Source organism: Plecotus auritus (assembly GCF_963455305.1).
Source record: "Plecotus auritus genome assembly, chromosome: 8".
Classification (NCBI taxonomy): domain Eukaryota; kingdom Metazoa; phylum Chordata; class Mammalia; order Chiroptera; family Vespertilionidae; genus Plecotus; species Plecotus auritus.
In genome coordinates, this window is record NC_137782.1 from 29839034 (window position 1) to 29856768 (window position 17735).

At 39.3% G+C, this 17735-nt stretch overlaps 2 protein-coding genes across 5 annotated transcripts in view; one reads left to right on the plus strand and one right to left on the minus strand.

Annotated features, from left to right (window-relative positions):
• KBTBD12 (kelch repeat and BTB domain containing 12) overlaps positions 1-16124 on the minus strand; it is a 29372-nt gene extending 13248 nt beyond the window's left edge. For 3 of the 4 annotated variants that reach the window (XM_080683517.1, XM_080683516.1, XM_080683515.1), the window contains exons 1-4: positions 16030-16124; positions 10670-11851; positions 6008-6278; positions 2332-2482 (exon numbers count right to left, since the gene is read on the minus strand). In XM_080683517.1, coding sequence (XP_080539643.1) covers positions 2332-2482; positions 6008-6278; positions 10670-11739 — 1492 coding nt within the window. In that variant the 5' untranslated portion in view covers positions 11740-11851; positions 16030-16124. Of the gene's footprint in view, positions 1-2331; positions 2483-6007; positions 6279-10669; positions 11852-16029 lie in introns of those variants that run through there. The other variant, XM_080683518.1, reaches the window with a different exon arrangement.
• MGLL (monoglyceride lipase) overlaps positions 16085-17735 on the plus strand; it is a 157402-nt gene continuing 155751 nt past the window's right edge. Inside the window, exon 1 of the mRNA XM_080683521.1 lies at positions 16085-16219. The gene's annotated coding sequence lies outside the window, so the exon portion shown is untranslated. The remainder of the gene's footprint in view (positions 16220-17735) is intronic.

The following is a 17735-nucleotide window of genomic DNA, read 5'->3' on the forward strand; positions in this document are numbered from 1 at the left end:
AAGTGCCAACTTTCACACTAGCAAATAAAATCTTCTTGATCAGTCACCAGAATTAGAGTCATTAGAATTCTTTTCACCTTTGATTTGTTTTTTATATCCTCACCTCACCAATCTTCCTAAGACATTCTTTAATCATCTTGCTTCTGTAGTTTCTCATTGATTGCTATTATCCTCTTAATTCTTTATCCACAGGCCTTGCAAACCTGGTTCTCATTCACCTATACCAGTGGTCGGCAAACTCATTAGTCAACAGAGCCAAATATCAACAGTACAACGATTGAAATTTCTTTTGAGAGCCAATTTTTTTAAACTTAAACTTCTTCTAACGCCACTTCTTCAAAATAGACTCGCCCAGGCCGTGGTATTTTGTGGAAGAGCCACACTCCAGGGGCCAAAGAGCCGCATGTGGCTCACGAGCCGCAGTTTGCCGACCACGGACCTATACAACTCTCTATCTCTCACAGCTACCTGCCCCTGTGGGCTCATTTTCTCACTCTCCTTTCATCCTCTACTTTTACCATCTTCATTCTTACATCCAAACTTCTGCTTTTGCCATTCTCCCTACTTATTCCTTCCTGCCCATCCTCATTACCTCCTTTCCTAGAGCATACTCTTTTCTCCATTTCACCTACCCAAAACTTACAGGCCCTTTAAAATCTACTTCCTTTCATTCATTCAGTGGACATTTGTTCATGCCATAAAGTATAACCTCCAAAAGATGTCTTTCCTCAGATAATTTACCAAAAGACACATTATCATTTTTATTCCACATCTAGCTTAGTTGTGACTCCACATCAGGGAGATATCTCACTTTGGTTCAATCAATACATTACTTTTACCCCACTTTTGACTGCCTCTAAATTTAACATAATTAGTAGATGAGCCCTTCACTCCCTTGAGTTATACATCCTAGGCAATTTATCCTAGTTTAAATATTGTTTCTCTGGGCCTATGACACAGCATATAGTTGTAACAAAGTAACAAATATACACTGAGTGGCCAGATTATTATGATCTTTGAACACATAATGATCTGGCCACTCAGTGTATATAGGTATATATATATTAGAGGCCTGGTGCATGAATTCGTGCATGGGTGGGGTCCGGCAAGCCTGGCCAGGGGGAGGGGACATGGGCGGTTGGCTGGCCTGCCTGCTGGTCGAACTCCTGGTTGAGGGGACAATTTGCATATTAGCCTTTTATTATATAGGATATACACTGAGTGGCCAGATTATTATGCGTTCAGAGATCATAATAATCTGGCCACTCAGTGTATATCCAGAAGAAAAGATTATAATTACAAATAAGCATGAGTGGGGTGGTTGGGGGGATTATAGGGGAATAAGGACACATATATAATACCTTAATCAATAAAGAAATTAAAAAAATTACAAATGAGTCTCAGAACTGAGATAGTTATGAATTATGTTACATAATGTTTTCATTCTTAAAATCATAAAACTATTAATATTTGAGCACATTAATTATTTTGCCTCTTGCTGTGCAGACATCCAAGAAATAATGACTTCTTTTAAGGAAAACAAACAAACAAAAATAACCCCAAAACTATTCAAAAGCTTGGTTTTTTCTTTGTCATCTTCTTGCTATCCATTCTCTTCCCTAAGTTTTTTCCACTTAGCCATCAGTGCAGATAGAACAAAATAAAGAATTGGCATAGTTTTCCCCCAGTCCAGTCAGCCTCCTTACCTCAGTTTAATTCTTTCCCATACTTATGGGGGAAGGGAGAGAAGGTGATAGAGGATGATGCTAGGAAAATGGAATGTGCTTAGAAGAGCAAAGGACTTAATAATAAAAGAAGAAGAAAAGAAAAAAACCAAGGAGGAAGAATAGGGGAAATACAGTATATTGATGTTCTAGGATTGTTTGTGGGAATGAACCAGTCTTTCACCCACCCCTACTGGCTAGTATAAGACCATACATATTCAAGCAATAAGAAAAAATGCATTCAGATAAAAATCACATTTGGTGCAAAAGCTTACATTTCATCAATTAAAGATAGCCAAAGTCATTCCCATTTCAAAATAGTTTTCCTGGTAGTATATATAAGGATGTATCACTACTAGTCTTATATTCCAAGGGACTTAAAAATTCCATAATAATAATTTTGCATTCAGTAAGTCAATGGATTTTCATTTAATATTATCTGACTGTGCTCTAGAAAACAAGAAATAAAGAAAAATTTTGGCTAGTTACAGTAGGTACACATTTGAACTGGAATGCAAGGGGAAGGGAGAATAATTTGTTTTAACTGAGGCAAACTGCTGAGGGGAAAAAAGTAGTTAAACTCTTTTAGCAATCTGCTTCTTCTTACCTAAGACATAAATCTCACTGTTGACTACAGCTGTACTGAATCGGTACTTGGAGTACTTCATGGGCGCCCGCTCTGTCCATTGATCTTGGCTGGGGTCATACTGCAACAGTTTGTTGCTTAATCGATCAGGTTCTTCATCAGGAAGATCCATCTGCATGAGATATGACAACCAATATAATAATACACCATTTAAAGATCTCTGTGAGTACATAAATGCAATTAATCAAATCAAATAGCCAAAAAGACAGAGGTTAAGTGTAGCGACTGAAACTCTCCAACACATACATCTCATGACTTGGGGTTATAAGTACAATGTCAATATCAGAGGAATTTCTATTCTGTACCAATGGGGCTAAGGCATTGGGTTTCAGCAAATCATCTGTGATCTAGCAGTAGGACAATAAAATACAGCATAAAAAAAGATAAGCCAGCCCTAGCCAGTTTGGCTCAATGGATAGAGCATCGACCTGTGGACTGAAGGTTCCTGGGTTCAATTCCGGTCAAAGGCACATGCCCAAGTTGGGGGCTCGATCCGCAGTAAAGGGGCGTGGGTATGCAGGAGGCAGCCAGTCAATGATTCTCTCTCATCATTGATGTTTCAATCTCTCTCTCCCTTTCCCTTCCTCTCTGAAATCAATAAAAATATATTTTAAAAAAGATAAGACAATAAAATATAGCACTTTAAAAAAATGCAACATCTTAAAAATTAAACCAAGCTTTCTAAAGCAGTATTTAAAGTATACTTTTAATTTTTATTTATTTATTTATTTATTTTTAAAAAATATATTTTATTGATTTTTCACAGAGAGGAAGGGAGAGGGATAGAGAGCTAGAAACATCGATGAGAGAGAAACATCGATCAGCTGCCTCCTGCACACCTCCCACTGGGGATATGCCTTCAACCAAGGTACATACCCTTGACCGGAATCGAACCCGGGACCCTTCAGTCCGCAGGCCGACGCTCTATCCACTGAGCCAAACCGGTCTCGGCAAAAGTATACTTTTATTTTGCCAAACTTTATAGTGGTGGATTTTAATATTTGTGAGATATTTTAACATTTTATAAGGTATTTTTATTTATAATAAATTTCTAATCCAAGTAGAACAAAATTACAAAAACATTACAGTTTCAACCCCGTAATTATGACCTATCTAGGAATGGTCTGAATTCAGTTTTCAAAATCTATGGATTAATATAAATTATTTGCAGTTTATTTTATTTTATTTACATCTATTTTTTTTAATGACTAGAGATAGTACAAATTGAATGACTATTCTTACACAGATGTATGTGTCTTCTCATAAGCTTCAGGTGAAGTAATTTTTTTTACAACATGTCAGGAACTTTTATGACTTCAGGCTAAGGATGCTTAAGTGTCTTCTGTTTTTTGTTTTAGATGCCGGTGTTCAACACAGAAATAATTGCCATATTTGTGAAAGTTGTGTGTAATTAATTTTAATTACTTTAAATGTATCAAGAGTTATGATCACGCTCTAACTGGTTTGGCTCAGTGGATAGAGCGTCGGCCTGCGGACTCAAGGGTCCCAGGTTCGATTCCGGTCAAGGGCATGTACCTTGGTTGCGGGCACATCCCCAGTGGGGGGTGTGCAGGAGGCAGCTGATCGATGTTTCTCTCTCATCGATGTTTCTAACTCTCTATCCCTCTACCTTCCTCTCTGTAAAAAAATAAAATAAAATATATTAAAAAAAAAAAAAAAAAAGAGTTATGATCACTATGGTTGCAATCACAACCCCATGTTACCTTGCAATTTAATGTATAGTATTAGGTACAGACTAGCAAAAGCTTCTGTTATGCAACAAATATTCACATGCCATCTGTTCAAAGATAACATAAATTATTAAATATTAACTTTATTCTTTAAATCTTCCTTCTAATGTAAGTATTTCCTTTAATGTATTAATCTCCAATATAGTGAAAGAAAAGTAAAGAAAAGCTTCTAAGTTGTCTTTTGAGCTTATTCATGGAAAATTAACGATGTAATGAATAGTTATGAAAAAACGTAATTACAGATAACTTGTCAGGTATCAGCTGTGATTCAACCTGTATGTCTTTTTTTTTTTTTTAATATATTTTTATTGATTTGTTACAGAGAGGAAGGGAGAGGGATAGATAGTCAGAAACATCGATGAGAGAGAAACATCGATCAGTTGCCTCTTGCACACCTCCCACTGGGGATGTGCCCGCAACCAAGTTACATGCCCTTGACCGGAATCGAACCTGGGACCTTTCAGTCCGCAGGCTGACGCTCTATCCACTGTGCCAAACCGGTTTTGGCAAACCTGTATGTCTTTTTGATACAGAGCATGAAATTTAAAATGTAAAGTTTAAGTTTTTAAAATGAGCATGATATTCTATATACATGGCAAAGTCCAAGCTTATGAAATAAATGCAAAGCATCAGTTTTATCATGAAGCAAATATGGAGAAATAAGAAATTATGAAGGCAAAAATAAATTCAATTATGTTATGTGGGTGGACAAGGAGTTAGTAAGATTAATTTCTGTTAGAAAGACTGGATGGCCAGGGTAAAAGGCAGCTGGAGTGATATGATACCACGGCGAGAGCTCCAAGCACTGCGAGGAACACCCAAGAGAAGATAAGGGACCGACCACTGCGGTCACACCCTACGGACTTTTCAATTTCGGTTTGCCAACATTTCATGGGGCTTCAGTACAAACAGTGTTCCGATTTCTCTGTCTGCTGATGCCCAGCAAAGGCATAAAGTGTTTACAATCACAATATACTTTGTGGAAATGAGCATTCTGCTTTCCCGCTTAGAGTAGGAATTTTACATGTGGAAAAGACCTTTAAAAAGTTCTTGCCTCATGTCACACAGCAGTTATGCAGACGGTACTGAGATGAGGACCCAGCTTCTCTGCCTCCTCCTTAGATGCTCCCTACAGATAATCCCTCAACATAAGCATCTTTCATTATTAGCAAGATGGGAAGCATCATGAGGAATACAGCATGAGCCCAGCCGGTATGGCTCAGTGGTTGAGTGTTGATCTATAAACCAGGAGGTCACGGTTTGATTCTCAGTCAGGGCACATGCCTGGGTTGCGGGCTCGATCGCCAGTGTGGGACATGCAGAAGGCAGCCAATCAATGATTCTTTCTCATCATTGATGTTTTTATCTCTCCCTCTCCTTTCATCTCTTTTTTATATATTAAAAAAAAGAATACAGCATGAATACTGAATGAAGTCATGTCTATGAATAACACACTTTATTTTTTTATTTTTTAAAATATATTTCTTCATTGATTTCAGAGAGGAAGAAAGACAGAGAGATGGAAACACCAATGATGAGAGAGAATCATTGATCAGCTGCCTCCTGCACGCCCCCTCCTGGGGATCAAGCTCGCAACCCAGGCATATGCCCCTGGCCAGAATCGAACCTGGGACCCTTCAGTCCGCAGGCCGACACTCTATCCAATGAGCCAAACTGGCTAGGGCATGGATAACACACTGTAAAAATTCACTCTCCTAAACTGCTTTAACACTTAAAATCTTAAGTTCGGTATTCTAGAAAAATAAAAATATTTTACAAAAAATGTAAGTCATACTCCTTTAGTATTTAACAACCACAACATTTTTCAACATAGCAGCCAGACTCAGCATAGCCATGCCAGTTAGGTACACAGGAAATGTCTTAACCTGGGGGGTCCAGCCGCCAATCACATAAAGTTTGTTATTCACTGTCACTACAGCATGACATGCCAATGGTAGTGGAAGGGGAGCCACCCTTTTCCAACTGTCCCGTTCTACAGAGTACTTATCAACACAGTTTGTAATAAGGTATTGGTTTTTAATTTTCATCTGTCCTCCTATAACATAGAGGTCATTATGGACACTGCCCAGAGCATAGAGCTCTCGAAATTCGGCAGTGCACAACTTTTCCCAAAACTGGTTTCCTCGATCGTGATACCTGTAAATTAATAAAGAGAGAAGTCAGGATTAGAGTCAACATGGAAACAACTAACCAAGAAACACACTTAAGTTTCTTTTCCAACTAAAATAATATGATTTAGTTCTTCTAATTGGAAAGGGGGAAAAAATCAATATAAGATAGTGATACAGGTTTTTTGTTTTGTCTTTTTTTTTTTTTTTTTTTTTTTGCGAGGACCGATGAACAAAATATAATGTGCATAGAAACAACCACACCTACCTGCAGAATTTTAGGAAAAATAATATATTGAAAAAGCACAGATTATCCAGGACTAGCCTTCATTTCCTAAGTCTGGGGAAGAAAATCAAGAACAATAGGAGGCCTAGCAAGTTTGACTCAGTGGATAGAGTATAGGCCTGCAGACTGAAGGATCACGGGTTCTATTCTGGTCATATACCTACCTTGGTTGTAGGCTCAACACCTGGCCCTGGTGGGGGAGCTTGCGGGAGGCAACCAATCCATGTGTGTCTCTCTCACATGGATGTTTCTCTTTCTCTGTCTCTCCCCTCCCTTCCACTCTCTCTAAAAATCAATGGAAAAATATCTTCTGGTGAGGATTAACACACAGACAATAGGAAAGTCTTTCAGCAAATCATTTGTAACTTTGCCATAAGAGAATAAGAAGTAAAAATAAACACAAAAAGTCTCTTCCGTGGAATAGAAGTTTCAGTTTAATACTACATTAAAGAAATAAGTTTTAGAGCAGAAAATCTGAAAATATCTCCATTCATTGACTTCTAATGAGATGATGTAGGCTGTGTAGACTTTAAAGATTGTTCTTGCAGTTCTAACTGGCTTAGAACAGCATCAGGAACTCCTGTAGGTGTATGGAAATCTGCCTGCAGGCGTCTGTTGGGCATTTAACATCTATTTTAACCCCCTAGAAATGATAATTTCAGTAATTTCTTCCATGAATAATTATGTCAGCCTGAGAAGAATCTTGGGAGATAGGGACATTAGGATATATGATCTCTCAGTACCTCCAGAAGTCCAACACATTAACTGATTATCTGTGTGTGTGTGTGCACGTGTGTAGCATTTTATAGTCACTGAATACATGAGTTTGTGGCTATACTTTGTCATGCCTCTTGAAAGTGGTAAGTCAATCTTGATTTGAGACAGTCTAAGAAGGACAAAAGTACTTATGGGGACAGTGGGATAAAATATGTGATATTAGATCTGTCCTAGAAAATCCAGAATGTATTCAAAGCTAAAACAAAACAAAACAACGAAAAGTGTAAAATATAGAAATAGGAAAAAAAGTTGTTCTGTTTGGAAACAAAGAAAAAGTTATATGTGTGTGTTCTATATGGAGTACAATTTTAAGGTATGGACTACTGATTTTGTGTCAAACATTGACATTTGATCATATTTATAGGAGTTTTTCTCAATTGTTTTAGGTCAACTATTTCATTCTTCCCCAGAGATGACTTTTTACTTTAGGCTTGACAGAGAAGTTGGAAGATTATGCTCCTTTCCTAGAGGGTATGGCTAGCTTGTCCAAACTGAGCACAGACATTTATCAAATCTCACTATGGCTGTCTTCTATGAAATTCTAGGTAGGAAACCAGAGCCCCTAGCATCACAGGGGAATCACTATTTTATTTTATTATTTTTAATATACTTTTTATTGTTGATAGTATTACAGATATCTCCTTTTCCTCTCCCCCTACACCTCCTCCCCCTAACCATTTTAAATTGTACTGGATTTTATAAGAAAAAGGAGGGTTACTGAAGTAAAGCCAATGAATGAATATACACGAAGAACTAAAAAATGCATTTTGGTTTGCTGAGACATGATTCAAGAAAACAGGGCAAGAATGAATTACATCCCATGAAGGTTGGGATGTACATGTTTGCTGGACAACTTGCTAATCTGATTTTTTAACATTTTTTTTTCAAATATATTTTATTGATTTTTTACAGAGAGGAAGGGAGAGGGATAGAGAGTTAGAAACATCGATGAGAGAGAAACATCGATCAGCTGCCTCCTGCACACTCCCCACCGGGGATGTGCCCACAACCAAGGTACATGCCCTTGGCCGGAATCGAACCTGGGACCCTTGAGTCCGCAGGCCGACGCGATATCCACTGAGCAACACCGGTCAGGGCTGATTTTTTAACATTTTGAACTGAAAATGGAGAGATAAAATGCCCAGATAAAACTGTAAAATTTGGGAGGATTGAGATCTTGCTTCCCAGTAATTAACAGTTTTGGCTCAAATAAAATCATAAAAATTAAAAAAAACACTAAAATTTATTAAGAAAAATGGGTAAGACATAAAAAAGAAAATAATAGTGACAAAACATTCAATGTTCTCAGAGGTTGACAGTCTAAAAACAATACACAACCTCAGCTATATATTGAAGTATGGGAAATAAGTAAAGGAGATGGAAAGGTATATGTTTTTGAAAAGAAATGACTGACTAGAGTATGAATCTACTTCCTTTTTTATTTTTTTTTCAAATTTTTATTAAGGTATTATATGTGTACATATCTTACCATTGTCTACTTCCTTTTTTAGTAAAAAAAGAAGTATATCTGCATGAAAATCTATGAAGTATAGAGTACAAACAAGTTGAAGAGCATCTGGACAAAAATAAAAGGGATGAGAAACAGGGATAATACAGCAGGGATATACTACAATTGATTTCTCATACATCTCACAAAATTGGCACTAAAGTGACCTTCAGTAGTGCTGTAAGATTTTAACTATCCAGACAACTGCTGAAAGTATCATTTAAGCCCAAAGCAATGCTTCTGATAATTCCATTATTTGCCTTGCTGACAATTTCATTATTGAAGGAAATGAAGAGGGTAACTGATATTTTTACCCCAATTCTGACCAATGTGGAGGAACTGGTTGATGATGGGAACCTGGTTGAGTTCAAGATAGATAAGATAGACATATGCTATAAGAAAGGAAGCAGGCTTTCGAAAAAGTAAAGAGGTAAGATGTTTGAGGATCAAAACAGAAACACATTTTGATAGGATTGGACATTTATTAAAAGAACACATATGCATATATGCATAACCCATGCACACAGACAATAGTGTGGGGAAGGCCTGGGGTGGAGCTGGGGCTGGGCAAAGGGGGCATCTGTAATACTGTCAACAATAAATTTTTAAAAATTCTGATGGCAGTTTTGTGGACTATCTTGATCAGGAAGAAAAGGAGCTATTTAAAGAACCTGAGGCACTTTTAACAAGAGGCTCTCAAGTGGAAAGAAGTGCATCTAACCAAGACCAAATAAAACAAGTGGCATGGATCTATGAGAATCATGCTGGGGAAGCCAAAGCTTCCTCTCCTGTAGGAATTGATATCCTAGCTCTTTAGTCGTTACCTGGTAATTCTGAAGAAGGCTGCTCTTTCTGCTCCGTGACATGCTCTGCCACAAGGGGCATAGGTCCAGGCCATTAACCAGGGCTCTGCATTCCCTTCCCTCTCTCTACTAGGGAAGATGAAACACATCTCGAAAGGATGAATGTGAAAAAGGGACAGGTCTATAGCTTGAAACATTGAATGCTAAGAGGTGACAGAAAGATAGTAGACTTCTTAATTCTTTCTTTGTTGAAACTTCACAGTCCAGGAGAATTACTTTCTGATGGAAAAGTCTTAACAAACCCTGGTAAGAGAGTACTGAGAGGAGAAAGATATTGAAGGAGAGCTTTACTGTCTATTATGTATTCTATGTGCATATTTATTACTTACCCAGTTAGATGTAGGAACTGAATACTCACTGAATACTTGCCGAATAAATAGTAAACAAATGTATGTGTCCTCACATACAAGACCTAGGTAATATGCTACTTCTTAGCAGACACTCTTGTTCCTCTTACAGTTCTAGGATTGAAGGACTCTTATTTAGGCTACAAACATTTTATACTGTTGGAGGTTCAGGGAAGATTCACAAATTAAAGATACGGAATGAAAAGTGATAATTTCTAATGAAAACTAGTAATTTTTGTTTGAGAAAAAATTAGTACTCTGAAGCAGGAACTAAAATAAATCAGTTCAAAGGAGTCAGTAGAAATAAAGTTTCCTTCTGGTTAAAAGTTATATCAAGCTCTTCAAAAACAAAGTATATTGATAAATAAGGAAAGAATGAAAATATACAATGGAATCACAACATACATTTAACTTATGCAAATTCAACTATATGTTTTTAACAAATGGAGAGAAAAGTTTTTTTAAGTATGGGTGATTTAATGATGAGTTTTACATATATGTAAAATGTGTAATTACAGGATAATTTTGACTTCATGATATTTAAGATGTGATCATTCTTTCAGTAGTATTTTCTGCCACTGTTGCTAATGTCAAAGCAAGATAATGAAAACAAACATAAATATAGTGCTAGATACAAACCTATAGATTTCAACATTCTTGTTCTTTTGTCTAGAGAGTTTAGAGGCACTTGCTTCTCCAGCCACAATTATAGCATTGTTTTCCATGACAACACCAGTGCACACAGTTCCTAAACCCTCCCCATACTTGGGAGAGGAGATAAAGTAGGTCTTCCGTGACGCCGGATCATAACAAAAACTGGCATCCCCATAGTTTCTACGTCTTGACTTGATTCCCGAAGAGTTATTGCCAATGCAAAGCAAAAGACTAGTGGTCTCCATGCCATAACGAAGATTTAGAGGGTGTTGTTGGGGTGTCTTGAAGGCTTTGAATGTGTTTTGAATTATGTCAATGCAATTTGCATCACATAGAAGCATCGTGTTCCTCTTTAGGGCTTGTCTTAAAAAAGAAGGATTTATAAGTTCCAATCTGACTTGCTTCAAAAGCTCAACAAGATGCTCTTTGCGCAATTCTTGGTTATGATTTACCCATCTCAGAACTAAGTCCAGAATGCTCTCCTCTCTGGAAATGTTAAGGTCATCTGATTTAATAAGCGCCAGAAATTGGTGCACTTCAAGTTCTAGTATTTCTTCATGTAAGCTCACCTCCGCAAAGTGCTGATATAAATATTTCTTGGATTGATCAGATAAATCTTCAGCTCCAATCTGCTTTGCAAAATAATAGATACCTACACAGTTGAAGGCATCCATGTGGTCCATCATATATTTTTGACACACACTAAAGACTTCTTCCATCTGCATAAAGTAGGCAGCCATAGCTACAGTTTGTACATTGGAATTATTGATCTCCAACGCTGCACTGTACATATAATTTAATATAACTGACACACTTTCTGCTGTGATGTCATAGAGTACGACTTCTCTTTGAGTACATTCAATTAGTCCACAGGTGAACATAGCTTTGAAATAAGGACTAAAGGCAGCCAGGACCAATCTGTGGCAAGGAAATGTCTCTCCTTCCGCTATGAGTACTACATCTACCATTTCTGCTAATTCTTTCATGTTCTTAATTTTATTCAGTAAATTCAAGCTATGTTGGCATTTTTCTTTCCCCTCAAGTCTGAACTCCATGATACACTCTCCAGGGTTTCTAAGTAAGCCGTCTTTAAAGTTAGCTTGATTCTTGAGGGGCTATTTGCATGTCGGATTACTCACAAAGCAACAGAGATGTCTTATAACATTCCTGAGGAAAAGAAGAAGAAGCAGTTTTCCTCTAAGAAAAAAGTCTCTATAATATTAAAAATGCAGCATTAGTTCGAAGAAGTACTTATAAATAAATATTATTCATTCCAAACAGAATAGTTTAACTTTAAAATATCTACTTTTTCATACCTAAAAATAATGTCAATTGGATAAACAGTAAATTTGTATTTTCCTAACCAGCAGCAGAGATTTTTCTAGGGGGGCTGGAAAGTCCTCCCTCCCATGGTGAAAGAAGACAGAAGCAATAAGATGGGCACATTTTTGCAGTTCCACTTCCAGTTACCAAATACAGCTGCCCTCCCTGCAGGCAGAGGGTACAGATGCATTAGGTAACATTCTCTCTGACAAGATGCAACATCACCTAAAACGTTATGTGCACCTCCCCAAAATGCACCCAAATGTTAACATGGCCACTTCACAAAGTCACAACAGGGGCCATGCAGTATGGCTGAAAGAAAGAAAAAGTCCCCTAAAGTTCTGCTCAAAACGTTGCTATGGGGCAAACCATTCAATACAGATGCTTTGGAAAGCACAACCCAATATCTGCTGATTTGAGACTTCACAATACTTGAAACTTAAACTAAATCATCCTACACTTAGAAAATGCAAAAAGTCATTAGGTTTCTCTCTCCTCCCTCCTTACTCAGCTTTTCTTTGTTCCCTATTTCATAGTAGCAGAGACGGCATCACTTCTCAACTTAAAGAGCACTAGTCCAATGAAAAGTCTCTAAGCTAGATGTCTCATCTTCATCTTCCCCAGGGAAATGGAAACAGGCTGTTTCAAGGAAGTTAATGCACAGTTTTGATTTATGAAGGACATTCTTAGAGTCAGTAACCTTAACGTGAGGAGGGGATCTTAAATATCTGTCGCCCTTTCTAATTCGTACTTTGCCATAAGTTGCATGCAATAAGAATAAACGTTAATGGTAGAAAAGTCAGTACTAAGAGGTTAAGAAAGAAGGGGAGGTGATAATTTCAACAATGGGAACACAAAATTTGCAGCTATAAAGTTTATACATTTTCTAAATCTCTGTGATCCTGTAAAGCCGTGGTCAGCAAACTGCGGCTCGCGAGCCACATGCGGCTCTTTGGCCCCTTGAGTGTGGCTCTTCCATAAAATACCACGGCCTGGGCGAGTCTATTTTGAAGAAGTGGCGTTAGAAGAAGTTTAAAAAATTTGGCTCTCAAAAGAAATTTCAATCGTTGTACTGTTGATATTTGGCTCTGTTGACTAATGAGTTTGCCGACCACTGCTGTAAAGTGTTAGAAATCTCATGTGTCTCAATAAGGTATTTTCAGTGCTAAATTAAAAAGTTATTTTCAGGAAACAAGTGTTAAGCATGATAGGAATGTTTAATTATATAATGGCAACTATAAGACCTATAAAAAGGAATTATAACAACTAGCCAGAATCTGTATACTTAAAATAGAAATAAAACCCTTCTTGACAGATTTTCTGGCGTTAATAGCTCAGTTTTATTTCATTAGGAGCTTAAGACTTTATTTGCAAGGACTTGCAGGTTAAAAGAGGTCATTATATTTCTGAACTCTTCTATAACACCTTATGACTAGCCTAAATCATATTATGTGGCTACATTATACATAAGAACATCAATCAACTTTACAGATGATAGTTGTTACTTTAAGTTGAAAAGCATAAAAGCTTTCTTATAAGAAAATACATATTTAAACATTTTTTGGTATGGCATTGATGTACAAGACTCCCTCAAAAGATATCAACATTAACAATGCTGGAAGGCCAAGTGCCGCTTCCAGATACAATCACTAGATCTAGTATGCTGCAGGCAATTCAGACTCATAGTTCCTAAAATGTTGATCTTGATGCTGCTAAGACAGAAGTGAGTTGCTGAGGACCCAAATGAATGACTAAACCCCTAGGATTTCATATCTTTTTTAAAAAAATGTTTTTATTGACTTCAGAGGGAGGAAGGGAGAGGGATAGAGAGATAGAAACATCAATGATGAGAGAGAATCATCGATTGGCTGCCTCCTGCATGCTCTCTCTCCCACCCCCACCCCCCAACCAGGATCGAGCCCAAAACCCAGGCATGTGCCCTGACCGGGAATTGAACTATGATCTCAATAGGTGACCTGGTTCATAGGTCAATGCTCAACCACTGAGCCACACCAGCTGGGTAGATTTCATATCTTTAAGGCAGGAACCAAACCATCCTTGTCAAATATTTTGGAATAAGGCTATTTTAATAAAAACACAGATGGCATTAGTTTCAAAGAGAGGTTAAGAATGGAACAATAACTAGCACATTTTCTGCTTGTTTTCTTATACACACATTATACATAATATCTTATAAACGACTTTATAGTGGACAATGTTGGGTTTCTCCAGCATCCAACTTGCCTTCATTTGGTGAAACTGGGGTGGGATTGACTCCCATCTCCCTCACCACTGTGACTGGTTCAAGGATGGGTGTAAGATCTGAGATTGGACTAATCAGAGTGTAGCTCAGGTCTCTGATTCAATGGCTGGGGGTGTCCATGTGCTATATAGATGAGAGATCTGGAACTGCTGCAGCCATGTTGTCATAAGCCAGTACCAGGGCAATATGGTGGAGAAGCAGAGAATCCAGAGCAATGGAGTTTAAAACATGCCTTATATCTGTATTTTTCAGTTTTGAGGAACAAGCCATTCCCTTTCTTGTTTAAGCTAGTTTGAACTGATATTGCTGTTAGTAGCACTCAAGAGTCTTTATGAATATATGTGGCACGTGTAAAAATATTGAGAAAAGGTTGGGTAAGGTACTTGCAACTATATATTTTATAAAATTCCACTTTTGTTATATTATTATACTTCCTATTATTACACTGTCAAGTAAAAGAACCATAGAAACCTCTACTTATCATCATTTCTCCTTAATAGAAGGCAACAACACTAAGACACTCTTCTGAGTTTACCTCTTTTCATTAAATGGCCACATTACACAGGTGCAAGAACTGAGTCTTGAACCCAATTCTATCTGACTCCAGTCAGGGCACATGACTGGGTTGTGCTCAATCCCTGATAGGGGGCATGCTAGGTCTATGTTCCACTCTCACATCAAGGCTTCTCTTTCTCTCTCCCTCTCCCTTCCTCTCTGAAAATTAAGAAAAATATCTTTAGCCCTAGCTGGCTTGGCTCAGTGGATGGAGCATCGGCCTGTGGACTGAAGGGTCTCGGGTTCGATTCTGGTTAAGGGCACATGTCTGGGTTGCAGGCTGGATCCCCAGTAGGGAGCGTGCAGGAGGCAGCCAATCAATGATTCTCTCTCATCATTGATGTTTCTATCTCTCTCTCTCCCTCTCTCTTCCTCTCTGAAATCAACAAAAATATATTTAAAACAACAACAACAAAACATATTTTAAAAAAGAGAAGACAATGGACAATATGGCAACGAGTGGGCCCTTAATTCCCATGGCAACAACAATGTGCAGGACTTGAGTAGCCAGTTGCCACCTCTCAGGTGGCACATCTAATCACGTGCACTACCCTAGATGCACTCTGAGTCTCCCACTGGTATGGACACATGCCTGATTCATTTAATAGGAATAATCATCCCCACACTAGGCGTTTAATAAAGGCCAGGAGTATAAGACAGGCTTCTTTCTTCTTTCCTTGAGGAGTTCACAATGTTTTGCATTCTCACCATGCTTTATACTTTTTAAAGAGCGTAAGATGCTTTAGAGCTCATTAGTCCTGCTAAAGAATCCTAGGGGGAAGGGGAGGGGGGGGGGGAAATGCAGGGCAATTATATTCCTGGCTTTAAAGTTAAGAGAGTTGCCCGGGGATAATTAATGTTTATGGAAAATTTTTAAAGTGCCGGCACTCTTCAGGGTTCTAGCAAGACAACCTGGAACAGAGTGATGGCTTGCTTCTACCTTTCTGGAGCTTACAGTCTAGTAAGGGAGGCAAATGATCAAGTAGTTAATAGTTCAGAGAATGACAGCACCATGAAGGCTACCAAACTGCATAATGTGACAGGAAGGGGGAAGAGAGCCTGGCTGGGTGGAGGTGGTCTGGGGAGGAGGCCACTGCTGAGCTGAGCCCTGCTGGCCCGAGCTGGCCCCAGGGTAACGCAAGGGCAGCGCTACACCAAGACAGGGCTTTGGACGCCCCGCGTGTCCCCGCACGCCGTTACTTACGCCTGGGGTATGGCCCCGCTGGCTCCGCAGAGGCCGCCCGGCCTGGTGGCTGTCAGGACGCTCCGGAGTCTGGAGGGCGCGGGCCGGAGGGCGCAGGCGGCTGGCGACGGGCCTGACTGACCGGCACTGCCTAATATGGGCCTGTGCGGCCGTCGGAATAAATAGGCCGCTCAGGATGGCGTCGGACCAGGTACGGCCCTGCGGAGGGCAGAGGAGGAGGGAGGGCGCAGGCAGGTCCTCTGAGGTGACAGCTGCCGGCCTCCGTGCCCCAGGCGGCGGGGGACCACGCCCCCCCAGCCGGGAGCCGCTCTGCGCCCGCCCGCGGAGGGCTTCGCATGCTGGTTCCCCACCCCACTCTCCAGCTCCCAAGGCCGCTCTGCTGCGGGAGTCACCCGCGTGCCAGGGCCACTGAAGATCCTCCAGGAGGGGGCGAGGACACATTTTTAAAGAGAATCTGAAAGTCAGATTTTAAAAAATGACAAATCTATCCGTTTAATCTGTAAAAAAGAAAGAACTCTTACCATTTGCAGCAGCATGGATGGACCTGGAGAGCATTATGCTAAAGCGAAATAAGCCAGGCAGAGAAAAGATAAGTATCACACGATCTCTCATATGTGGAATCTAATGAGCAGCATAAATGATTAAAAAAAAAATAGACCCAGCCGAAACCGGTTTGGCTCAGTGGATAGAGCATCGGCCTGCGGACGAAAGGGTCCCGGGTTCGATTCCGGTCAGGGGCATGTACCTGGGTTGAGGGCACATCCCCGGTGGGAGGTGTGCAGGAGGCAGCTGATCGATGTTTCTCTCTCGTCGATGTTTCTGGCTCTCTATCCCTCTCCCTTCCTCTCTGTAAAATATCAATAAAATATATTTTTTAAAAAAATAGACCCAGAGACACCTGGGAAACACTGGTTGGGCAGAAGAGGACCTCAGGATAAATTAAGAATATGGTAAGACAGAAGCTTTAAGTCTGTATAAAGGCGCAAACCAAGACACTCTTGGACGATTTCAAATGTTAGAGGAGCGAGAAGAAGGTGGGATCTAGCCTGGACGGGTAGGAAGGAACAGAAACCAAAGTGGAGGTGGCGGAAACACCAGCAGCCTTTACTGGGGTGCACAGAAAGGGACTCCTTCCCTGTAACAAAGTATGAAATTGGAAGAGATACAGCGGTTTGTGATGACCCCTTTGGTTGATTGAAGGTGTAAGAGGCCATGGGAGGTCTCAGAAGAAGCTACCTAGAATGAAGCTCTGATTTTTCATAACCCAATTGTTATTTTTTAAAGATAATTTTATTTATTTATTTTTTATTTATTTATTTTTTTAAATATATTTTATTGATATTTTACAGAGAGAGGAAGGGAGAGGGATAGAGAGCTAGAAACATCGATGAGAGAGAAACATCGATTAGCTGCCTCCTGCACAACTCCCACGATAATTTTATTTTTTAATTATAGTTCACATACAATATTATATCAGGTGTACAACCAAGTGATTACACATTATTTAACTTATTAAGTGATCATCCCAATAAATCTAGTACCCATTTGACACTGTACATAGTTATTATAATATTAGAGGCCCAATGCACAAAATTCGTGCAAGAGTAGGCCTTCCTTCCCCTGGCTGCCAGCACTGGCTTCCCTTGCAGCCCTGGCCTCATCTAGAAGGTGGTCTGGAAGGACATACAGAAGGATGCTGGGTCTAA